The 26,570-nt window shown below is 44.3% G+C and overlaps 1 protein-coding gene across 1 annotated transcript in view; it reads right to left on the bottom strand.

Moving 5' to 3' along the window:
• Positions 1–833: 833 nt before the first annotated feature.
• The window catches only part of LOC141105744 (pancreatic lipase-related protein 2-like), a 165,537-nt gene continuing 139,800 nt past the window's right edge, over positions 834–26,570 (bottom strand). The window contains exons 10-13 of the mRNA XM_073595825.1: positions 20,448–20,574; positions 4,280–4,391; positions 3,456–3,617; positions 834–1,124 (exon numbers count right to left, since the gene is read on the bottom strand). Of these exons, the coding sequence (XP_073451926.1) occupies positions 1,061–1,124; positions 3,456–3,617; positions 4,280–4,391; positions 20,448–20,574 (465 nt within the window). The 3' untranslated portion in view covers positions 834–1,060. The remainder of the gene's footprint in view (positions 1,125–3,455; positions 3,618–4,279; positions 4,392–20,447; positions 20,575–26,570) is intronic.

The raw sequence follows: 26,570 nt of genomic DNA, 5'->3' as shown, positions 1-26,570 counted from the left end.
ATAACTGCCGGCTTTCTTTTACGTATATCTCTACTCTACTAAATCCTGGAGATACTGGGATAGAGTATGGTAATCCATCCTGGAAACTTGGCTCCTTATATGCACCCATCCCATGGGGATACTGGGATAAAGTGCAGCCAGACCCCCATCTTGGGGTCAGAGTAGCTGGTAAGCAGCTTGAGAGTTGGGTGTGCACTTTTGTGTGGGAAGAATTTGCTATCCACACTGAAATATGGATTTTTGTTGATATACAAGAACATTAAATAACTTTTTGCACAAGAGCGCTTCTTTTCTTCTTTTTTCTGATGGACTTCACTGGATCATTTATGATAGTTTTTTTTTTTTTTTAACACATTCTTATTTTTTTGTTATGTTATGTTTTTGATAAATATGATTTTTTTACTTGACTGATTAATTGTTATGAATTTATGCACCCTACATTGATAGCGCAACACGTTTTTCATTATTAGTCCTAGAGACCCTCACCATATGTAGGCTAGAAACCTGGGTGACATGTATATACCATCCATAATCCTGCACGCCAGTGCCTAACATACCCTCCACTTCTGCCCAGACCAGTGGGAAGGAGCACATTTTGCCACCATACAATGGCACCACATCCAGGCCAACAAAAATGAATTTGTTAATAGGGGTGCGGTGGTGGATTACTCTCTGTGCCTTGTTGGGGAGATTATTTTTTACTTCCTGTCATGGAAGGATCACCAAACGAAAATAAGTGAAATAAGCCTGAAATAATTAATATACTTTCAAATCCAAAGACTAGTTAGTTGCAATATATTACATTTTTTCCTTTGTTGCAGAGTTTTTTTATTTTATTTAGTTGACCACATTCACTAATCATCACCTAAAGACTTTAAAAAAAGGACTTTGGAGGTCACATAAATAATATCATTGGTCCCATTGATACACAACACATATCCAGAAACTTTCTGCTCTTGAAATAACACTTCTCAAAACAAAGATGAACTTTATTTACTGGTTGTTCAGTCATTTGTAGGTAAACAGGTAGAAAAGTGCCATCTTTGGACGATCTCAGCAGTTAGATCAGAGTGAGAACCTGGGGTCCTTCAGCCGCCATTTTGGCATTGTCCTTAAATGTATATCTGAAAATAAAGAAAAGGACATTAGTGACATTCTTATATTCATATTAATTATATTCTTATTCTTTAAAATTATGAAGTCTACAAACCTGTAATATGGCTTATGGCAGGGTATTTATAAACAATAGCCAACGTAGATATAAAAGTTTGAAGAATGTTCTAATAACTGAACATGCTTGGAGTAAAACTGAGATGCTGAAGGTAACATACAATCATAAAGAGAATCCATCCGCACCAAAAAATTGCTGGATAGATGGTACTACAGTACCCTGAAAAAATATTCATACCCCTTGAAATTTTCCACATTTTGTCATGTTACAACCAAAAACGTAAATGTATTTTTTGGGATTTTATGTGATAGACCAACACAAAGTGGCGCATAATTGTGAAGTGGAAGGAAAATGATAAATGGTTTTCAACATATTTTACAAATAAATATGTGAAAAGTGTGGGGTGCATTTGTATTCAGCCCCCCTGAGTCAATACTTTGTAGAACCGCCTTTCATTGCAATTACAGCTGCAAGTCTTTTTGGGGATGTCTCTACCAGCTTTACACATCTAGAGAGGGACATTTTGGCCCATTCTTCTTTGTAAAATAGCTCAAGCTCTGTCAGATTGGATGGAGAGCGTCTGTGAACAGCAATTTTCAAGTCTTGCTACAGATTCTCAGTTGGATTTAGGTCTGGACTTTGACTGGGCCATTCTAACACATGAATATGCTTTTATCTAAACCATTCCATTGTAGCTCTGGCTGTATGTTTAGGGTCGTTGTCCTGCTGGAAGGCGAACCTCCGCCCCAGTCTCAAGTCTTTTGCAGACTCTACAGCAGGGGTGTCAAACTCAATTTCATGTGGGCTGCATCAGCATTATGATTGTCCTCAAAAGGGCCGGTTGTATCTGTAAGATTAGATGTCCAGCGCATCCCCTCCCCTTACATTTGATGTCAAGAGCCACCCCACCATCAGAGGTTGAGTCCCCCACTCTCCCTAACATCACAGTGCACCCCCTTTTCTTATGCTGCTGCTGGGAAGAAGCTGGATGCATTGCTTGAAAGCATAAAGTAGGGGTCTGGAGGAGGACCAGAGGAGGGCTGGAGCTCTCCTGCAGCTGCAGGAGGAGAGTGAGGGCCACATGAAATGGCCTGGAGGGCCGGATTCAGCCTGCAGGCCTTGTGTTTGACACCTGTGCTCTACAGGTTTTCTTCTAAAATTAACTTGTATTTGGCTCCATCCATCTTCCCATCAACTCTGACCAGCTTAACTGTCCCTGCTGAAGAAAAGCATCCCCACAACATGATGCTGCCACCACCATGTTTCACGGGTGGGGATGGTGTGTTCAGGGTCATGTGCAGTGTTAGTTTTCCCCCACACATAGCATTTTGCCGGCATCTTTTGACTGTTTTTTAGTGATGACTTGCTGAGGCTTTTAGCGGGGGCCCCGGTAAGAGATTAAACCTCCTTTGAATAGGATTACAGAGTTTCAGTGCTTTCAGTTTTTGTTATTGCTCTGAATGCAACAAAGAAGAGCTTTGTACTTTGAAACAAGCTTGTCGATGTGCTGATGACATAGAAAAAAATCTAAACACACAAGCTCCGTGCTACACACATTTAAGCAATTTTCAGTGTGACACGACTAGTAAACATCTGCACTGCAGAAAAAATTGGTTAATTTCCGTTTCATTCATTTTTTCATAAATTCGAAAATCTCAGAAATTTGTAAATTCGAAAATTCATGAGTTTGTAAATTTGGAAATTCGAAAAATCTGCATTTGGAAATTCGTAAAATCAAAAATTCTGAAATTCGGAATTTCGAAAATTAGAAAATTCTGAAATTCAGAAATTCAAAAATCCGAAAAATTCAAAAATCCGAAAATAAGAAACAACGAAAATCCAAAAATTTGAAATAACTAACTAATAATAATAATAGGTATGGGGATTTTCTTTCAAATTTGGCTGTTAGTGAACGTAACGAATACAAATTTATCTGAAGTTACGAATTATCCGAAATAAAGAATGCTGCATCTAAACAAATGGAAAGTTATTATTAGTTAGTTATTTCAGATTTTCAAATTTTCAGGTTTTTGAATTTACGGATTTTCGTTCTGATTTTCGGATTTTCGAATTTCCGAAGCTTTGCATTTATGAATTTAAGAAGTTTTGAATTTCCGAATTTTCGAATTTAGAAATTTGAAAATTCGGATATTTCCGAATTAACGAATTTGTCTAAATTCGTTAAAGAACAAATTTGGAACTAAATGAATTGCACATATCTAACGGCTAGGGCTGAGTTAGTTTGGGGACATTTCTATAGTAACAATATAAGAGAAATACTCACATCACTCCATCCTTCCCAGACTGCACTGTCACTGTGGAAGCTCCTACGCGCCTAATCTTCAGTAGGTCCCAATGCCAAACAAATGTGACCTTATTGACACTTCTAACATCTACGTTGGCATCAATAAAAGCTGTGTATGTCTTGTCCGGTATGATAGTACCACTGTAGAATTAAAATACATGAATTGATTAAATTAATTAAAATACAATAAAATTAAAAATTAGAATAAGTAAAATGCACAGGGTTTTCAGTGATAAAAAATAGATATAAAAAAAAAACTTTCACCTGGTGATCTGGCCAGTAAGTCTGTTGTTTTTTTTAGAAGCACAAGCTCTCCAGCAGAATGTATCAGTTTACATGGATGGGACAAACCATTTACCACTGGCAGGGGCGGTTAAAGTGATCAGCTTTTATTTATTCATGTAAAACCTTTATCCCAAGATTAAAAAAAACTGTTTGTTGTAACTGATTAGAAAATGTGAGCTGGAGTTTGGGTTCAATTTGTTATTATTTTTAAATCTAGTGGTACATTTACCCTGCGCCCCCCTCAGACTGACAATGCTGCTGTCTGCTGGGACTCCTGTGCTCCTTCATCCAGAGTGGAGGCACTCTAGTACAGGAGGTGTGTTACTGGCCAGATCACCAGATGAAAACTGTGAGAAAAAGCCAAAGAAAAGAAAACGAATGCAGCCAACACAACTAATAATTGGTACGCTGCAATATATTACATTTTTGGTTTTAAGCTTAAAGTGGTTCTAAACCAATAACATTTAGGGCAACCAGGAATGACCAGAATTGTTTGGTCTTTGATGAATATTGCTCACCTATGTATTTTGTACTCCTGAGTCTTTCCACGAGATCCTTCTAAGGACACAGCGAATGATCCAAGCAAAATAGAATCACTTTTAAGTTGGACAGTGACCTTGTATCGCCAACCTGCAGAAATATTATATGATATTTAGAAAAAATGCATAGCTATTCTTCAATCCAAACTGCATTTAAATGTGTCCTGTGCAAATGGGGCAAAATCAAACTTTTCCAGGCTATGTTCTCTGCAATTCAACTGTGTGAATGTTGAAAATATTGCATTATGGCCACAAGATGGCGCTGAACATAAGTATGCTCCTCAGTGCCATCTAGTGGCCATTCTTCAGTTTTTTCCACAATCACACATTCAAATTCCAAAGAATATAACCTGAGAACATTAAATGTATTTCCCATTCACACAGAACAAACTTATATGCAGTTTCAATGGATAAGCATTTCTTTTTATAAACACCCCCCCCCAATGTGATGTTATCAGCTAAAAGGAAATTTGTGGCTCATTAAGAAACTAATATATCATATTATTAAAAATCATTCCATTGAAACATCCAAGTGTGATTTTATTAAATGGCAAAAAAAAAAAAAAAAAGAAACCATTATGGCAGCAGTAGAAGGTGCACTGGTCATCCCAGAATTCCTGCCTGTATAGAGTTTTGGCCTACAATACAGCCATCTCCAAAAACCTTGCACTAATACATGGAATGGTTTATGAAAGTTTGACATTATCATTTTAATTTGATCCACAACAATCTGCTACACACCATTTCAGTTATCGTGTAGTTGTGTGTAAACATGTAATCTAAACTGTGATGGAAATTGATAACAAAAAAAATCACATTGCCCAATTCTAATTATTTGCTAACTCAAATGTGGAAAATGATTAAAAAGTTGTGTGCAAAATTTTTTGCTCAACAGCCGATGGAAAGCCAATAAATTAATCTAATTTCCTGGCTGGAGGACATCCAGCATTATCTAGCTCTTTTCTCCCCAGCTTCACCGTCCCTGGCCCATCCCTTTTATTCATTAGATTTTAGTTCTTTCAGGTCAGAGTCTGCATTACATATGGGATTTACCACAGTTTCCTGATGTTTATTTTAAGATAAAGCCTATCTCATCTCATCTCTCCTTCCTTCCAAGTTGCTCACATACTGACTTATAGTTAATTTAGGTAAAAGTCTTATAAGACTTGCATAGATGACATGTAGAGAGTAGTCATTAAAAAAATATATTTTCACTTTAGGATGGGAAAAATCCACATTTGATCAGAGCATTGTCACCTCCCCATAACACAAAGTGCTCAAATAGCCCTAATCAAGCTGCTTAAATACTGTCCAGCCATTGTGTAATATTTGTGGCTATTGTCTCTCAAATAATACACTCTAATGTTTATTTTACAATAAAACCTATTTTTTTACTTATATAGATGACATGGATAGGTTAGTCATTAAAAAAAATGATTTTCACTTTAGGATGGGAAAAATCTACTTTTGGTCAGAGCATTGCCACTCCTCCATAACACAAAGTGCTCAAATAGTCCTAATCAAGTTGCTTAGATACTATCCGGCCACTGTGTCAGGAAAGGTCTCCTCCGCTTGTAATATCGATCATTTGGCATGCAGTACTGAGGTCCACCAGCAGGTGTCTCCTGGCAGTTTGGAGCTGTTAGAAGAGCTTTTTCCTGCTCTTATTCTGTCACCTTTGGGCCGCAGTACTGGCGTCAACCAGCAGAGGAATCCTAGCAGTATGGAGCAGGTATTAGCCTCTGCAGACAGGTGTCACCTGAGCTTAATTAGCAGCTGCAGTATAAATATCCGGCAAGTGCACACTCATGTGGCCCTGGTATTGTCCTTGAGCCCTGACCTGCAGCCTGCATCCTGTTACTCTGATCCTGAAACCTGATTCCTGAACCTGAAGCCTGATTCCTGGAACCTGTTGATCCTGTTTCCTGTCTGTTACCTGAACCCTGGACCCTGAGCCTTGTACCTGACCCGTCCCTCCTGTGATCCATCCATCCTCTCTTGTCCTGTTTGTTTCCCTTCCCAGCTACTGATCTCCTGTTTATGACCCTAGCCTGGCTTGACTACGATTCTTTTTTTTAAATCAAAATGACATGTATTGAGCATATAAAGTATTTGAACATACGTGTAGACAGTGCAACAGGCACTACAAATACAAATCAATCCAATTGATATACATATATGCATACTGTACATTATTAGGGGAGCATTTGCAACATTTTCTAGTGGGTAGCAATACACTGTGTGGGTTAAGGGGGTGGGTCCTGGGGGATCCGAGTGGGGTCAGTGGTGTCATCGAGGAGATGGGTGCCTAATCCTCCGCTGTACATGTGGCTGATTCTTCCAACCATCGGTCCCAGACCTTATGATATTTATTGGGACAGTTCCTGTGGATATAGAGTCATTTTTTATACGGGAGGGTGTTGTAAACCTCCCTGATCCACTGCTGTAGTGTGGGGGGAAGTTTCCTCATCCATTTTCTGGCTGTCTGCAGCCTAGCAAGGAACAATGTCTCTTGTAGGAATGTGTTGAGGTACTTCTCGCTTTCTGGAAGCGAGAAGAGTCCCAGCACACATTGGCGAGGGCATAGGGAAAGTGGGGAGCCCATTCGGTCATGGAGGAATTGGACCACTTGGGTCCAGAATCCCTGTATGGAGGGGCACGTCCATAGCAGGTGAAAAAAGAAGGCCTCAGGGTGGCTACATCTTGGGCATTTGGGGTCCTGTTCTGGTCTGTATTTAGATATGCGGTGTGGTGTAAGATATGATCTATGGAGAATATATTAATGAGTAAGGCGGTCAGAGAGTTTTGGAGATACAGATTTGCAGTTGGCGAGGGCCTTATCCCAGTCCTCCTCCGAAACCGTGCCCAGATCAGTCCCAGATCAGTTGGTTTTAAGTTGGTGGGCGGTGGCTGAAGGTGTTATGAGGTACATATAGATGTAGGAGATTAACTTTTTGGGGTCCTCTCCCAGCACGATGTCCACCAACAGGGGCACTCGGGGGCTGGGATGGAGTTCCCGAACCGCGTGTTGAGTGCGTGTCGGAGCTGGAGGTACCGGAAAAGCATGTGGTTGGGCAGGGAAAAGTTGTCCTTGAGGGTTTGAAAGGATTTAACCATTCCGTTAGCTACGACTTGAGATAGATATATAACGCCTTTATTTATCCATATTCCATGGTCGGGGATTGAGGCGAGTTCGGGCATGTGTGGATTGTCCCATAGGGGTGTGTGGGAGTGGGGAGATGGTGCCTCCCCGAGTTGCGTGGCCAGCTGCCAGATCTTACAGAGATGGAATAGCATATGTTTCCTGTCTCCAGTTTGGGGTGAACCACGAGGTCCACAGAACAAAATCTGGAATGGGTGGGTTAACGGGCTTGGGGCCTGAGAGCATACCATAGTGGAGTAGCGTTCATTGTCGGTGTGGTTAAAGTGGAAAAAATGGGAAATTTGGGACGCTATGTAGTATAGGGAGAGGTCAGGGAGTGCGATGCCGCCCAGGCTGGTCAGGCATTTCAGGGCTCACCATGACAGTTTATGACGGGAAGTGCCCCATACAAATGTATTGAGGATGGATTCCATGGACTTAAATATACGTGGAGGGAGATATAGTGGGGCATGCCAGAAGGCATACAGGAGCTTGGGGAGGAGAATCATCTTGACTAAATTTATTCGGCCTATGACCCCAAGGGGGAGACGGGACCATACTTGTGTTTTGGCTTTCAGGACTGCATAAAGGGGCTCGATGTTGAGGGAGACGTAGTCCAGAAGGGATCTGGAAATGTGGATGCCCAAGTATTTAATTTTGCTAGCTCTAACCAGGGGGAGCGCAGCCTGGTCAGCACTGGGGACGCCTAGGTCTATTGGGAGGATTTGGGACTTGGACCAGTTTATTTGAAGCCCTGAAAAGGATCCAAAAGCTGTGATAATTTGGAGAGCTGTATGGAGAGAGGGGCCAGCGTCTGCCAGGTATAGGAGCATGTCGTCTGCGTACCAACCGATCACCTCTGTTAGCTGATTACATTGGAGGCCCCTAATACCTGGGTGGTTCCTGAGAGCCGTGGCCAGAGGTTCGACCGCCAGAGCATACAGCAGGGGTGAGATAGGGCAACCTTGGCATGTACCACGAGACAGTGGAAATGGGGAGGAGATCCTACCATTTACCTGGATACGTGCCGTGGGGGCTTGGTATAGTAACTGTAACCATTTAATAAATTTTGGCCCGAATCCAAACCTGTGAAGGCATTCCCACAAGTATCTCCACTCCACAGAATCGAACGCCTTGGCGGCGTCGAGACTGACCACTACTCTTGAGCCCACTTCTGTGTGCTGGGATTGGAGGTTCATGTGGAGCCGCCTGAGATTGAAAGCTGTGTTTTTACCTGGCATGAACCCGGTCTGGTCAGGGTGTATAAGACTGGTGATTACTTTATTAAGAAGGCATAAGGCGAGTATCTTGGCTAATATTTTTACATCCAATTGGAGAAGAGAGATGGGCCTGTAAGATTCGGGGAACAATGTGTTTTTGCCCGGCTTAGGTATAAGGACAATAAGGGCTTCGTTCATAGATGGCAGGAGTGCATTAAAGTTAAATATGTGTGTGTAGAGTGTGCAGAGTTTGGGGGTGAGGGTCTCACTGAATTGCTTATAGAACTCGAGCGGGAGCCCATCCGAACCAGGTGCCTTAGATGTAGGGAGCTGTGCCAGAGCTTCTGTTATAGTCAGTAGTGATGGGCGCCTCCAACTGTTCAACCTGCGACGCCGTGACTGTGGGGAGGGTGACAGTTTGTAAGAGTGACGTCAGTTCGTCCTGAGAGTATTGTGTGGTGGAGGAGTACAGGTCAGAGTAGAAGCTCCTGAACTCCTCAGCCACTTGATCAGGGTCAGTGATCGTGCATCCAGAGGCAGATTGGAGAGAGACCACTACTGGGGGTTTGTGGTCCAGGTGGGCTATATAAGCTAGGAGCTTGCCAGCTCATTCGCTGTGCTCATATACTCGTTGTTTAGTGAAGAAAATGCCCTGCTTGGCCTTCTCCGTATGCAGTTGGTTTGTGAGCCTAGCCTGCACTCGCACAAGGGAAGCGTTGGCAGCTGTTGGGTCGGTCTGGAAGTCCCGCTCGAGGGTATGTAAGCGTTCCTCCGCCTGGCGGAGCACTAGTTTGGAGGAGGCCTTATGCCTATTTATGCGTGTGAATAGGATCATGCGAGCGTGCAGTTTGAAGGCCTCCCATACGGAACTGACCGGGGCCGAACCCTCATTTGTGCGAAAGAAGTGCTCCCACTCCACCTGGACGGCGTCCAAGCCGGACAGGGTGGTGAGCCAGAACGGGTTCAGCTTCCAGATCCGGACCGCAGGGAGGGTCGGCAGGCGCAGCCTGATCCAGTATGGGGAATGGTCAGATAGCACTCTGGCGTCAAAACCTGTATCTAGGAGGTGAGAAAGAAGGGGAGGGGTGAGTAGAATAAAATCTATGCGGGACATAGCTGATCTTGAGGGTGCAAAGCAGGAGAAACGTGGGGAGGTTGGGTGCTGGTATCTCCATGTGTCTGTGAGGCTGAATTCCGTTAGGAATCGCCCAAACCTGGTGGTGCTGGGTGTGGAGGTAGAGAGGGTGGTTAGGCTCTGTCTATCTAGGTTAGGTGTGATGAACGTATTAAAGTCCCCGGCCCATATGGCCGGCACCGTCGGGTACTGAGTAATAAAGGCAATCCCCATCCGCAATACCTCAAAGTTAAATGGAGGGGGATATAGAAAGCAAGAAGGAGAACCTCCAGGCCTTCAATCGTGGCATGTAGAAACAATGATCGGCCCTGGGGATCCGACTGCACTGTGTGGAGTTGGAATTGCGTTGTTTTGGCGATGAGGATCGCAACCCCGCGGGAGTTGGAGGTGTGTGGGGCCTGGTACAGTCACCCCACCCACGGTTTCTTGAGGCTCATTTGATTCTGGCCCACCAGGTGGGTCTCAACAAGGATGGATATGTCCGCCTTCAGAGATTTAAGGTGGGACAGGACCGCATTGCGTTTAGCCCTATCCCCGAGGCCCTGGACATTCCAGGTGATTATCTTTAGGGAAGCCATAGAGTGTATAGGGGAGTTAGCATATGCAGTCGGATTCCCAGATAGCGGCAAACAGTATTATACATTAGAATTGTCATATCCCACATCCCAACACAGTAGAATTGTACACTAGTTATGACACAAGAGGGGTGAGCAAGCCCACATACATGAGTTATACAGTTATGTAGTAGGTTCAAGAGAAAGGCGGCATAATATATGCAGTATATCAATGTGGATTCGAAAGACAGAAAAAAACACAAATAAAAAACAAAAGGGAGCAAGTAAACTTCAAAAACACTGGTCCAGCAAGGCAGATTCAACACTCCGGTAACCGCTGCAAAAACAGGGGCAGAGGCTGGCCAGGGAAACATCTTCGGTGAGGTGACAAACAGGGGTGGCGTAGATGCCAGTGTCTTGGGGTGACCCGCAGAGGGTCAATGAGGCGGTCAAACTGGAGAGCGCACAACGGTGCAGGGGAAGTTTCCAGTCTTAAGGGGAAACAGGTGCAGGCGGGCCGCCCGAGATTCGTAGCTCTAGCAAAATGTGGGGGGTATGCAGTGTTGTGCCTGGGAGTTGCAGGAGGTGAAAAACAGGTGCAAGGCTCCTGTGCAGGGCGGTGATAAAGGGGAATTAGCAAAATATACACAGTGCATGTCTGACTCACGGTTCTCGGGTTGTTGGCAGGTGGCCGGGTCCTGGAGGATGTGTGGCGTTCAACGCTGTGCGTGACGTCCGAGTTCTAAGCTGGATATTCAGGTGCGAGGTGGGCCAGCCGCTTGGTGTTGTTCAAGCCAGGTAAGAACGGCCTGTGGATCTTCAAAGAAGTGTGCCTTGCCGTCACTCGTCACACGGAGCCTCGCCGGGAAGAGCATCGCATATGGCAGGTGTTGCACGCGGAGTTGCCTTTTCACATCCGTGAATCTCGCTCTCTTCTTCTGGACCTCCGCCGAGAAGTCTGGGAACACCGCAATGGTCACGTTGCCAAGGGGGATGTTGCCTCGTTCCCGGGTGAGTCTGAGGATGGTGTCTCGATCGCGGTAGTTCAGGAACTTAGCAATGAAAGTACGCGGTGGCGCACCAACGGGGGGGCTTTCCAGCGAGGCGGTGCGCTGTTTCCACCACAAATGTGGAGGAGAAGGCCTCTCTGCCATACGTTTTGATGAGGAAGTTTTCTAGGTATGTGGGGGGGTCAGCACCCTCGGATCTTTCAGGGAGCCCCACAAAACGCAGGTTGCACCTCCGAAGGCGATTCTCCATGTCATCTTGCTTGGAGAGGACTGCGTTTAGCTGGTACTGCAGTTGTTCAGTGGTGACTTGAAGTGGGTGAAGGCCCTCCTCCACGTGGCCGACCCAACGCTCAGTCTCGGACACCCGCTCTCTTAGTTTGTGCATATCTTGCCTAATCAGGGATATGTCTACCTTCACCTCCTCAATCCTGGAGGTGAGGGTGGATTGACACTCTGGCTGTGTCTCCGGAGGTCCGGGGTTCCTCCTCAGGGAGCGGGTCGGCGCCATCTTCCTCCCCCGGATCCCTCTCCTCATGGCGGTACTTGTCCAGCTTGGCAATGGCACAGGATCACTTGGTGGGGGACATGACAGCACAGGGCGATCTCACAGGACGATCTGCAGCTCTCCAGTGGCTGTAAGCAGGGGGAATAACCCCAAGGATCAGTGTACAGGATCTGTCTGGAGCGAAGCACGTCCTACTCCATGAAGCTCCAGACCACGCCCCGCTTGACTACGATTCTGGTACTCCCTTTTGCTACATATGCTGGTTGTGTATTATCACTTTTTGGTTTGTTCACTCTGTATTGGTGGTGTGTTCACATGTATATGCATTTACCTTAATAAACTTACTTTCACCTATTTATGTCTGGTTCACTCTGTTGCAGTCCACACAGTTCTGGTCTTATCTGGTATATGACACACTGTGTAATATTTGTGGCTATTGTCTCTCAAGTAATACACTCTAATGTTTATTTCATTTTTTTTAATCTTTATTCATCACATTTTTATCATATACAAAAGAGAAAAAAGAAAACATCCTTTACCCCTCCCTTCACAACAGAGGTAATAATAAACAATTTATTTACAATACTATACTCCCTCTTCCCACCCATTTCCTCTCCTAATTAACCCTACTTTGTTACCCCACTCTCCCAAAACCCCTTTCCCCCCCAATCCCTACAACCTTCTTACCTCACTATATTCCTTAGTTTGAACATTTTCCACTTTTCCCACCTTTTGTTGAAACCTTCTCTCCCTCCTTCTTCAGAGAATCTAAGTCCTTCCATACTATGTATTTTGTCTATTTTATCAAACCATTCACTTATTTTTGGACTATCCACTTCCTTCCATTTTTTCGGGATCAAGCTCTTAGTTGCAATAATCAGATGTATCAGCATTGAGTTTCTGTATTCTTTCATTGGGGTGTCAACCCCATGGAATAGACATATCCAAGGATCCTCGGACAGCTCAATACTGGTAACCTCCTTTTATATACCTTAATATTTCCTTCCAATACATTTTGATCTTAGGGCAACTCCACCAAATGTGGGCCATAGATCCTGTTTGTTTACATCCCCTCCAGCATTCCATTGTTAGCCCCTTTTGGTATTTTCCTACTATGTCCGGGGTCCTATACCACCTACTTAAACATTTATAATTCATTTCCATCATTCTAATGTTTACAGAAGATCCTTGTACCAGTCTCAAAATTTTCTCTATCTCTTGATTCTTCCCCCGTTGTCCAATTTCCCTCTCCCACTTTTTTATATATGTCAGGACTTCCAACTCCTTTCCCTCTGCAAGAATTTTATATATCCGCGAAATACCACCCCGCACTGTTTCAAGTCTTCCCCTCCTCTCACCGGGTGTGGCAGTGCCATTATGAAGTGCTTGAGCTGACAGTACCGCCATTCATTCATTTCAAACAAATCTTTTTGCATTTTTAGATCTGTACACCCGTTGCACGTTTTTGTGTTTCACTCTCTATGTGTGGGCACTTTTTTTTGGCACCGGGTGGAAGTTTTTGAGGTGTGTTTTGCACGCCACTGGCTTTTCGATAGAGTGAGCAAATTTTCATCCTATGTGTAATATGTCGCAATTGTACATTATCTTTTTTAAACCAGTTTCCCCCTATCAAACTTTTACCTGGTGCAAAATAATTATTCTCTTTTAGTGCCATTAGTGTTGAATTATATTCCCATTTATTCTGTTTTTGCAAAAAATCCCATACCCTCATAACATTTTTGGTCAATATAAGTGTATTTACGCCTAGGTTAGTCATTAAAAAAAATGATTTTCACTTTAGGATGGGAAAAATCCACTTTTGGTTAGAGCATTGTCACTCCTCCATAACACACAGTGCTCAAATAGCTCTAATCAAGTTGCTTAGATACTATCCGGTCACTGTGTAAAACTGTGGAATTATATTCCCATTTATTCTGTTTGTGCAGCAAATCCCATACCCTCATAACATTTTTGGTCAATATACCATATATACTCTAGTATAAGTCGAGAATTTCAGCCTTTTTTTTAAGGCTGAAAGTGCCCCCCTCGACTTATACTCGAGTCACCGCTGTCTGTCTACATGATCAGCGTGTCATGCAGGCAGACGGCGGCCAGCTTGTGATAATAAAGTTCGGAGGCTATTCCAGCTTTCAAAAGCCGCGCCTCCTCCTCGTCTGTGATAGGCTGAACACTCCATTTCCCAGGACTCAGTGTACAGCCTATCACGGACATTCTCTCATCCTCGTCCGTGGTATAAGAATGAGAGAATGTCCGTGATAGGCTGACTGCTGAGTGTTCTGCCTATCACAGACGAGGAGGAGGCGCGGCTTTTGAACAGTGGAATGGCAATGGAAATCGTCACAGGGAGGATGGAGATCGCCACAGGGAGGATGGAGATCACCACACTGAGGTTGCACAGGACACAGGTAGGCTGCACAGGGACACAGGACACATATACATGACACATACACATGTACAGGTGTCAGGGACGTACTGCTCATTCCAGAAGGCGTGCGCCTATGCGCATGCGCGAGTCACGGACTTTGCGCACGAATGACGTGCTTTGGTGTCCAACAGTCCATAAAAGGGGCTCAACAGGGCCGATCCTGGCTGGGGTGCACGGGGTGCAGTGCACCCGTGCGCCACAGAGGTGGGGGAGCTGAAGCGCCAGAGTGCTCCCCTCCCTCCTCCTCCTCCTCTTGTCCGTAGGCGGCTCTCTCCGCCGGTCACCGCCTCCACCGCTGTGCCCATCCCTCCTCCCTCCTCCTGTCAGAGGAGGAGATCGAAACAGCCGGAGACCAGAGCGGCTGTCTCTGTGTGCAGAGAGAGACCAGCTGCGGCCGCGCAGTGGCGTCACGGGAAGGGCGGTCCAAGCCTGATCCCGACGTGTTCCACTTCTCCTCTTGTGTATAACTCCCACCTGCTGCCCAAGCCTGACACGCTCTGTTCTCCACCCGGGCAGCTGCACACCATCCTCTCCTCTCCAGCTGCTGCCTGGGTGTTTTTAATTGGAGGGGGGTGGTTTGTCCTGGGGGGTCTATACTAATGTGGGGGGGGTGATTTGTCCTGGGGGGGTCTAAACTAATGTAGGGGGGTGATTTGTCCTGGGGAGTCTAAACTAATGTGGGGGGGTGATTTGTCCTGGGGAGTCTAAACTAATGTGGGGGGGTGATTTGTCCTGGGGGGTCTAAACTAATGTAGGGAGGTGATTTTCCTGGGGGTCTGTACTAATGTGGGGGGGGTGATTTGTCATGGGGGGTCTAAACTAATGTAGGGGGAGGTGATTTGTCTTGGGGGGGTCTATACTAATGTAGAGGGGGTGATTTGTCCTGGGGGGGTCTGAACTAATGGAGGGGGGGTGATTTGTCCTGGGGGGGTCTAAACTTATGGAGGGGGTGGTTTGTCCTGGGGGTCTGTACTAATGGAGGGGGGTGGTTTGTCCTGGGGGTGTCTGTACTAATGGAGGGGGGTGGTTTGTCCGGCGGGGGTCTGGACTAATGGAGGGGTGGTTTGTCCTGGGGGGTCTGTCCAAATGTAGGGGGGTGGTTTGTCTGGGGGGGTCTGTACTAATGGAAGGGGGCAGGTGGTTTGTCGCAGGGGTCTGTACTAATGGAAGGGGGTGGTTTGTCCTGGGGGGGGTCTGTACTAATGGAGGGGGGGTGGTTTGTTCTGGGGGGTCTGTACTAATGTAGGGGGTGGTTTGTTCTGGGGGGTCTGTACTAATGGAGGGGGGTAGTTTGTCCTGAGGGGGGGTCTGTACTAATGTAGGGGGGTGGTTTGTCCTGGGGAGGTCTGTACTAATGGAGGGGGGTGGTTTGTTCTGGGGGGGTCTGTATTAATGGAGGGGGGTGGTTTGTTCTGGGGGGTCTGTACTAATGGAGGGGGGTGGTTTGTTCTGGGGGGTTCTGTACTAATGGAGGGGGGTGGTTCTGTACTAATGGAGGGGGTGGTTTGTCCTGAGGGGGGTCTGTACTAATGGGGGGGTGTTTTGTCCTGGGGGGGTCTATACTGAGGGAGGGGTTTATACTTAGTGGGGGGTCTGCACTGACGGAGGGGGGTCTATACTTAGTGGAGGGGGGTCTGTACTGAGGGGCGACTATAGTTGGTGGAGGGGGTGATACCATGTTTTACCACACCGGGTGACACCAACCCTAGTGACGCCATTGCAGCCGCGGACTCTTATTTCCACTCTCCCTCTCCTCCTCGTGCGCGCTGCTGTACTAGTGAGCGGCGCACTATGTTTCTTCCCCCGCCTTCATATCAGCCAGGGAAGAAAATAAAAAGGAGCAAAGAGGATTGTGGGACATGTAGTCCCGAGGACTGGCAACCCCACTGTAACATGGAAACTGCAGCCCACACAGCATGCTCAGCTGAATGGGAGAGAGAGAGCCAGGAGCCCGGGAAAGCTTTCAGGGAAGCGCACCCAGGACCCCAGAGGGAGAGGACACTGCTGAGGGAACACCATCAGAGAGAGAACCCCACTGCCCTGCGCCTTATGAGGGAAAGCCACACAGTCTAGCGCCATCCCTGGCGGAGAAAGGAATGGAGTCTTTGCCAGAGTACAGATCTGGGCTCTACCCAGCGGAGTCGCCACGGGCAATTCAGAATGAGCTCACTTCTGATAAGAGGAACCGTTGTTGCTGTATCGCTGGGTCAGGTGAGAGGGCCGATCGGCCATTATTTACTAACGTCCATAGGAACTGCAGTCTTTGACAATCTCTTGTAACATGTCTGCAGTCTCTGACCATCTTTTGTAACATGTCTGCAGTCTCTGACCATCTCTTGTATCATGTCTGCAGTCTCTGACCATCTCTTGTAACATGTCTGCAGTCTCTGACCATCTCTTGTATCATATCTGCAGTCTCTGACTATCTCCTGTAGTATGTCTGCAGTCTCTGACCTTCTTCTGTACTATATCTGCAGTCTCTGACCATCTCCTGTAGTATGTCTGCAGTCTCTGACTGTCTCCTGTAGTACGTCTGCAGTCTCTGACCGTCTCCTGTAGTATATCTGCAGTCTCTGACCGTCTCCTGTAGTATGTCTGCAGTCTCTGACCATCTCCTGTACTATGTCTGGGGGCTCTTTCTAACAGATTCTCTAACAGAAGCCCTCTCTGTGTGCATCAGAGAGACTCCCCTCCAGGTCCCATTTGTGTACACTCTTCCTGTATTTTCTTTATTGTTAAAAGATCATGGGAGGATCCCAGGGTAACAAAGAGTTCTTAGGGGAACATCTCTGTGTTTGAGTCATTGCCATAGAAACATTTGTAAAGGGGAGGAGTTGGTAAGATGACCACACCCACGCAGGGGCGCCAGGAATATTTCTGCACCCAGGCGTCTGTGACCCTAGGATCGGCCCTGACGCTCAATGATGCTGCCCCTTGCGGTTTGATCTGCTTCTGTTCCCTGTGTTCCTGATTCCGTACCAGTACTCTGTTCCTGTGTTGACCCGGCTTCCTGACCCTGCTTATGTCTCCAATCCTGACCTCGGCTCGTTTGACCCTGCTCTGTTACCTGCCTGATTGCCTGTTGCCAAGACCCAGCCTGGACTCTGACTATTCTCTGCCTGCCGTTTTTGCTGTATTCCCTGATGTGTATGAACTGGCTAGTCTGACTCCGCTTCTGCCTGCTGACCTGCATCCGCTGCCCTGCAAACCTGCACCTGCTGATCTGCATCCGCTACTCTGCAAATCTGCACCTGCTGACCTGCATCCGCTACTCTGCAAACCTGCATCTGCTGACCTGTATCCGCTGCCCTGCAAACCTGCACCTGCTGATCTGCATCCGCTACTCTGCAAACCTGCACCTGCTGACCTGCATCCGCTGCTCTGCAACCTGCATCTGCTGACCTGCATCCGCTATTCTACTAGCCTGTATCTGCTGACCTGCATCCGCTACTCCAGCTTCCACGAGAGGAGACCACTTCAAGCAGTAAGGACTCAGCAGGCACCTTTACCTCACTGTGCTCTTACCGATGCTGTTCCCACTCCAGTGGTCTCCGAGCCAGGGTGGTACGGGAGGTCTCCCTCCACATGTCAGGCTCACATCCCAGGTACATTACAACAGGACACATGCACATGTACAGGACACAGAGACACAGAACACATGCACATGTACAGGACACATGCACATGTGCAGGACACAGGGCACATGCACATGCACAGGATACAGGTAGGCTGCACGGGACACATGCACAGGACACAGGGAGGCATGCAGCTGCAGATGGGCATTGTTTACCCTCTTTTTCCACTTACAGTAGCTGCTGCATTTCTCACCCTCTTCTTATACTCGGGTCAATAAGTTTTTCCCAGTTTTTTGTGGTAAATTAGGGGCCTCGACTTATACACGGGTCGACTTATACTCGAGTATATACGGTAAGTGTATTTACTCCTAGGTTAGTCATTAAAAAAAATTATTTTCACTTTAGGATGAGAAAAATCCACTTTTGGTTAGAGCATTGTCACTCCTCCATAACACACAGTGCTCAAATAGCTCTAATCAAGTTGCTTAGATACTATCCGGCCACTGTGTAATATTTGTGGCTATTGTCTCTCAAATAATACACTCTAATGTTTATTATATGATAAAACCTCTTTCATCTCATCTCTACTTCCTTCCAAGTTGCTTACAAACTGACTTCATTTAGGTAAAAGTCTTATATGACCGATATAGATGGCATGGATAGGTTAGTTATTAAAAAAAAATTATTTTCACTTTAGGATGGGAAAAATCCACTTTTGGTCAGAGCATTGTCACTCCTCCATAACACAAAGTGCTCAAATAGCCCTAATCAAGTTGCTTAGATACTATCCGGCCACTGTGTAATATTTGTGGCTATTGTCTCTCAAGTAATACACTCTAATGTTTTTTTTATTTTATTTTTTTTAATCTTTATTCATCACATTTTTATCATACAAAAGGGAAGAAAGAAAACATCCTTTACCCCTCCCTTCACAACAGGGGTAATAATAAACAATTTATTTACAATACTATACTCCCTCTTCCCACCCATTTCCTCTCCTAATTAACCCTACCTTGCTACCCCACCCTCCCAAAACCCCTTTTCTGCCCAATCCCTACAACCTTCTTACCTCACTATATTCCTTGGTTAGTTTGAACATTTTCCACTTTTCCCACCTTTTTTTGAAACCCTCTCTCCCTCCTTCTTCAGAGACTCTAAGTCCTTCCATACTATGTATTTTGTCTATTTTATCGAACCATTCACTTATTTTTGGACTATCCACTTCCTTCCATTTTTTCGGGATCAAGCTCTTAGTTGCGTTAATCAGATGTATCAGCATTGAGTTTCTGTATTCTTTCATTGGGGTATCAACCCCATGGAATAGACATATCCAAGGGTTCTCAGACAGCTCAATACTGGTAACCTCCTTTATATACCTTAATATTTCCTTCCAATATGTTTTGATCTTAGGGCAACTCCACCAAATGTGGGCCATAGATCCTGTTTGTTTACATCCCCTCCAGCATTCCATTGTTAGCCCCTTTTGGTATTTTCCTACTATGTCCGGGGTCCTATACCACCTACTTAAACATTTATAATTCATTTCCATCATTCTGATGTTTACAGAAGATCCGTGTACCAGTCTCAAAATTTTCCCTATCTCTTGATTCTTCCCCCATTGTCCAATTTCCCTCTCCCACTTTTTTATATATGTCAGGACTTCCAACTCCTTTCCCTCTGCAAGAATTTTATATATCCGCGAAATACCACCCCGCACTTTTTCAAGTCTTCCCCTCCTCTCACTGGGTGTGGCAGTGCCATTACGAAGTGCTTGAGCTGACAGTACCGCCATTCATTCATTTCAAACAAATCTTTTTGCATTTTTAGATCTTGCAGTGAGCAAATTTTCCCCCTATGTGTAATATGTCGCAATTGTACATTATCTTTTTTAAACCAGTTTCCCCCTATCAAACTTTTACCTGGTACAAAATAATTATTCTCTTTTAGTGCCATTAGTGGGTAATTATATTCCCATTTATTCTGTTTCTGCAGCAAATCCCATACCCTCATAACATTTTCGGTCAATATAAGTGTATTTACTCCTAGGTTAGTCATTTCAAAAAATGATTTTCACTTTAGGATGGGAAAAATCCACTTTTGGTTAGAGCATTGTCACTCTTCCATAACACACAGTGCTCAAATAGCTCTAATCAAGTTGCTTAGATACTATCCGGCCACTGTGTAATATTTGTAGCTATTGTCTCTCAAATAATACACTCTAATGTTTATTATATGATAAAACCTCTTTCATCTCACCTCTACTTCCTTCCAAGTTGCTTACAAACTGACTTACATTTCATTTAGGTAAAAGTCTTATATGACCGATATAGATGGCATGGATAGGTTAGTTCTTAAAAAAAAATGATTTTCACTTTAGGATGGGAAAAATCCACTTTTGCCTTTAGGTCATTGTAGTCAATGGTATACTGCCCCCTCCTAGAAACGTCTATATGAGACCTACACAATTTTCAGGCTAGACAATAATTCATGTAAAGGAGAGGGACTGTAATAGTGAATTATGAGGGCTGGTAAGAGCAGTGCTAATCCATCTGAAACTTACGTGAAAAGATTTTGTCATCTCCGGTGTTCAAGTAAAATTTCTGAGTTAACAACGTGTTTCCAGAATAATTTGCTGCAAAGTGTCCCATCATTGGGCACCCATTGCTGGGACATGGGAAGCCGACACCCTGCGGGGAGAGAGGAGAGATTAGTACAAATATTGCATTAAAAGTGGTTACTGTCATCACCAATCCTTCCATGTCTAATGGGATGTATTCATAGCCTAAATGTACATAGTTTCCCTCTACTTGTTTTTACATCTCACAAAAGGCCAGGGAAAATTCCAAGCTCTAGTTACTGACCAGCCTGCGACCAACCAAATTGACCTGTCTAACAGTATACGTTAAAAAAAAAGGGGGTTTAATGCAATGAACAAACTGGTTCCCTTTATCATACTTTAAGGAGTTGCAAAAATCTTAGTAGTTTCTGGAAATCAGTTTCAACATTTATTGCTAACCTCACTGGTAATTTACTTGCCCTTACTCCCGCAATGGCCCTTTTAGGAATAAATCTGGATCTTTACTATTTAGAGTATAAAACAGTAGTAGCAAATGTATTAATAGCAGCAAGGATGACTATAACAAAACTATGGAAATCCAACGAAGCACCAAATTTATCTGATGTTGTTATACGGTTGAATACACAAGCTCAATATGAGTTAATGTTAGCATATAAAAATTACAACCCAGTCAAGTTTGAGAAACTATGGCAAATATGGACTGGTCACCCTAGAGCTTCTACCTCACTCAAGAACATTTGCTGCAGTTCTTAAACCGTATTTCAGTATTATTCCAGGAGTGATTTTAAGGTTTCACAGTTCTCTCTTTTTCTAATTTCTTGAATTGTCCATAATAATGTTGTCATTATATTAGTTAGTGCCTGTTTACAGTTAGAACCCAATGGGGTAAACAGGGATGTTACTATACTGTTACTTTGATTGAGATTAGTATGTAAATGTTTTACTGCTATACTTGATTGTTATATACCAGAACCAGCTGCCTTTAATTTTTCTGTTATTTGTATAAACATTTTAATAAAAAATTCTTTCATGATAAAATAAATAAATAATGAATAAATAAAAACAGGGGTTTAGTCTGCACACATTTGCAAATAAATGCATAAGCTGCAGGCCCCGGCAAGGCTCCCTGTTACCTGTAGTCCTACCTTTAACTTACAGTATCTCACAAAAGTGAGTATACACCTCACATTTTTGTAAATGTTTTATTATATCTTTTCATGTGACAACACTGAAGAAATGACACTTTGCTACAATGTAAAGTAGTGTACAGCTTGTATAACAGTGTAAATTTGCTGTCCCCTTAAAATAACTCAACACACAGCCATTATTGTTTAAACCGCTGGCAACAAAAGTGAGTACACCTCTAAGTGAAAACATCCAAATTGGGCCCAAAGTGTCAATATTTTGTGTGGTCACCATTATTTTCCAGCACTGTCTTAACCCTCTTGGCCATGGAGTTCACCGGAGCTTCACAGGTTGCCACTGGAATCCTCTTCCACGATGACATCACGGAGCTGGTGGATATTAGAGACCTTGCGCTCCTCCACCTTCCATTTGATGATGCCCCACAGATGCTCAGTAGGGTTTAGGTCTGGAGACATGCCTGGCCAGTCCATCACTTTTACCCTCAGCTTCTTTAGCAAGGCAGTGGTCGTCTTGGAGGTGTGTTTGGGGTCGTTATCATGTTGAAATACTGCCCTGTGGCCCAATCTCTGAAGGGAGGGGATCATGCTCTGCTTCAGTATGTCACAGTACATGTTGGCATTCATGGTTCCCTCAATGAACTGTAGCTCCCCAGTGCGGGCAGCACTCATGCAGCCCCAGACCATGACACTCCCACCACCATGCTTGACTGTAGCAAGACACACTTGTTTATGTACTCCTAACCTGGTTGTCACCACACACGCTTGACACCATCTGAACCAAATGAGTTTATCTTGGTCTCATCAGACCAAAGGACATGGTTCCAGTAATCCATGTCATTAGTCTGCTGGTCTTCAGCAAACTGTTTGCGGGCTTTCTTGTGAATCATCTTTAGACGAGGCTTTCCTCTGGGACAACAGCCATGCAGACCAATTTGATGCAGTGTGCGGCGTATGGTCTGAGCACTGACAGGCTGGCCCCCCACCCCCTTCAACCTCTGCAGAAATGCTGGCAGCACTCATATGTCTATTTCCCAAAGACAACCTCTGGATATGACGCTAAGCACGTGCATTCAACTTCTTTGGTTGACCATGGCGAGGCTTGTTCTGAGTGGAACCTGTCCTGTTAAACCGCTGTATGGTCTTGGCCACCATGCTGCAGCTCAGTTTCAGCATTTTGGCAATCTTCTTATATCCAAGGCCATCTTTATATAGAGCAACAATTCTGTTTTTCAGATCCTCAGAGTTCTTTGCCATGAGGTGCCATGTTGAACTTCCAGTGACCAGTATGAGAGAGTAAGAGCGATAACACCAAGTTTAACACACCTGCTCCCCATTCACACCTGAGACCTTGTAACACCGGGGAGGGAAAATTTCTAATTGGGCCCAATTTGAGTATTTTCAATTAGGGGTGTACTCACTTTTGTTGCCAGTGGTTTAGACATTAATGGCTGTGTGTTGAGTTATTTTGAGGGGACAGAAAATTTACACTGTTATACAAGCTGTACATTCACTACTCTACATTGTAGCAAAGTGTCATTTCTTCAGAGTTGTCACATAAAAAGATATAATAAAATATTTACAAAAATGTGAGGGGTGTACTCACTTTTGTGAGATACTGTATAAGAGGCTCCACAGTGGAAGCACATGCATTCTGATGGGATAGATGTGGATGTGGGGGAAAGAGCTAATAAAAGTCCTGGGTGGCTAAACTTCAGCGTTAAAATGCAAATAAAAGCAAAGGATAAGGCCTTTAAAAAATGAAAGGCTGAGGGATCATCATCAGCTTTCCAACTTTACAAAGAATGCAACAAGAAATGTAAGGGTGCACTCAGGGCGGCTAAGATAAAACATGAAAGGCACATAGCGGAGGAGAGTAAAAAAAATCCCAAGAAATTCTTTAAGTATATAAATAGTAAGAAAGGGAGGTCAGATCATATTAGTCCCATAATGAATGATGAAGGGAATCTGGTTACTAAGGACGGAGAGATGGCGAAGTTATTGAATTTATTCTTCTCCTCAGTCTTCATGAGGGAAACAGGGGGCTTCTGTAACCAAAACTGCAATGTTTATCCTCATGACACATCACAGGAAGCACCCTCATGGCTAACAGAGGATAGAATTAGAAAAAGGTATGAAAAACCTAACATTAATAGTTCTCTGGGACCAGATGGCTTGCACCCGAGGGTCCTTAAGGAACTCAGTCAAGTAATTGCCAGACCATTGTTAATAATTTTCACAAACAGTCTACTGACTGGAATGTGAAAAAATGTAGCGCTTAACAAAATATGTGCACAAATAATAAGTGCAATGCAGTGAAATCAATACGTGTAAAGTCCAACATATATAGGGGTGTAACTGAGTCTCTTGCCCCAAATCCTAACCAGGAAATGGGATGGCAAACAAATAAAAGTCCTCAGACAATGAAGTGAGAATCTTCTTTGACGTGCAGGGAATAATGTGAAACATCCACACTGTTGAATCCAGAAAAATGAAACAAATGGGTACTCTTACCAGAGCAGGTGGACCCGGATGTCAGCGACACCGAATCATAAAAGCTCAAAGATCGAATCCGTGGCACTCTCCGATGGAAGTAGGGGTCCAGGGTCTTCTGCGGATGGCTCCAAAGGATCTCAGTGAACTTGACCTGACCAGGAAACGGACATCTTGGAAGCAACCTCAACAGCAACTCTCATCAAAAACAACGGTGTATAAGAAAGAAGAGAGGAAGGGGCTGAAATGTATAGTGAAAGTGGGAGTGTTCTACTCTTGTCGTAGCCTACTCCAGTCTACTGACTGGAATGGTACCAGCTGATTGGAGAAAAGCCAGTGTATCACCAATATTTAAAAAAGGGCCAAGATACATCCCTGGGAATTACAGACCAGTTAGCCTAACGTCAAAAGTATGTAAGCTCTTGGAGGGGATGATAAGGGACTATATACAAGATTTTAGTATTCAAAACTGTATCATTAGCAATAATCAGCATGGATTCATGAAGAATTGTTCTTGCCAAACCAATCTATTAACCTTCTATGAGCAGGTGAGCTGCCATCTAGTTAAAGGAAGCCCTGTAGACGTGTATTTGGATTTTGGAGGCATTTGATACAGTTCCCCATAAACGCTTACTGTACAAACTAAAGTCTGTAGGCATGGACCATAGGGTGAGTACATGGATTGAAAACTGGCTACAAGTGCGAGTTCAGAGGGTAGTGATAGATGGGAAGTACTCTGAATAGTCCGGTGTGGAAAGTGGGGTCCCCCAGGGTTCTGTCCTGGTTCCAATCTTATTTAATTTATTCATAAACAATCTGGAGGATGGGATACACAGCTCAATCTCAGTATTTGCGGACGATACAAAGCCAAACAGGGCAATAATTTCTCCGCAGGATGTGGAAACCTTACAAGAAGATCTGAACAAATTAATGTGGTGGGCAACTACATGGCAAATGAGGTTTAATGTAGAAAAATGTAAAATAATGCATTTGGGTGGCAAAAATTTGAATGCAATCAACTCACTAGGGGGAGAACCTGTGGGGGAATCTAGGATGGAGAAGGACCTGGGAGTCCTAGTAGATGATAGGCTCAGCGGTGGCATGCAATGACAAGCTGCTGCAAGCAAAGCAAACAGAATATTGACATGCATTAAAAAGGGAATTAACTCCAGAGATAAAACAATAATTCTCCCACTCTACAAGACTCTGGTCCGGCCGCACCTGGAGTATGCCGTCCAGTTCTGGGCACCAGTCCTCAGGAAGGATGTGATGGAACTGGAGAGAGTCCAGAGAAGGGCAACAAAGCTAATAAAGGGACTGGAGGACCTTAGTTATGAGGAAAAGTTACAAGCACTGAACTATTTCTCTCTGGTGAAGAGACTCTTTGAGGGGATATGAGTTCAATGTACAAATACCGTACTGGTGACCCCACAATAGGGATAAAACTTTTCCTTGAAAGGGCATTTAAAAAGACACGCGGCTATTCACTAAAATTAGAAGAGAAGTGGTTTAAACTTAAACTGCGTAGAGGGTTCTTTACTGTAAGAGTGGTAAGGATGTGGAATGCTCTTACACAGGCAGAGGTTTCAGCAGGGAGCATCGATAATTTCAAAAAACTATTAGAACGACCACAACATACAGGGATATACAATGTAATACTGACATAAAAGCACACACACAGTTGGACGTGATGGACTTTTTTCAACCTCCCCTACTATGTAACTATGTAACCGTGTAAGAGCAGATGAGCTGGAGGGAGCTCACCCCTCCTTAAATGTACAGGGGCACACTGAACACCCAGCACATACAGTGGGAGAAAAAAAGTATTTGCTCCCCTGCTCATTTTGTACATTTGCCCACTGACAAAGAAATGATCAGTTTATAATTTTAATGGTAGGTTTATTTTAACAGTGAGAGGCAGAATAACAACAAAAATATCCAGAAAAAGAGATTTTCAAAAAAGTTATCAATTGATTTCCATTTTAACGAGTGAAATAAGTATTTGATCCCTTATCAATCAGCAAGATTTCTGTCTCCCAGGTGTCTTCTATACAGGTAACGAGCTGAGATTAGGAGCACCCTCTTAAAGGGAGTGCTCCTAATCTTAGCTTGTTACCTGTATAAAAGACACCTGTCCACAGAAGCAATAAATCAATCAGATTCCAATCTCTGCACCATGGCCAAGACCAAAGAGCTGTCCAAGGATGTCAGGGACAAGATTGTAGACCTACACAAGGCTGTAACAGGCTACAAGACCATTGCCAAGCAGCTTGGTGAGAGGGTGACAACAGTTATTCACAAATGGAATAAACACAAAGTAACTGTCAATCTCCCTAGATCTGGGGCTCAATGCAAGATCTCACCTTGTGGAGTTTCAATGATCATGAGAACAGATAAGAACCAGCCCAGAACTACACGGGACAATCTTGTGAATGATCTTAAGGCAGCTGGGACCATAGTCATCAAGAAA

Source organism: Aquarana catesbeiana, linkage group LG08 (genome assembly GCF_042186555.1).
Source record: "Aquarana catesbeiana isolate 2022-GZ linkage group LG08, ASM4218655v1, whole genome shotgun sequence".
NCBI classification, from domain to species: Eukaryota; Metazoa; Chordata; class Amphibia; order Anura; family Ranidae; genus Aquarana; species Aquarana catesbeiana.
Note: the sequence above shows the minus strand (reverse complement) of the source record. Positions and strands in the feature narration are given on the sequence as shown.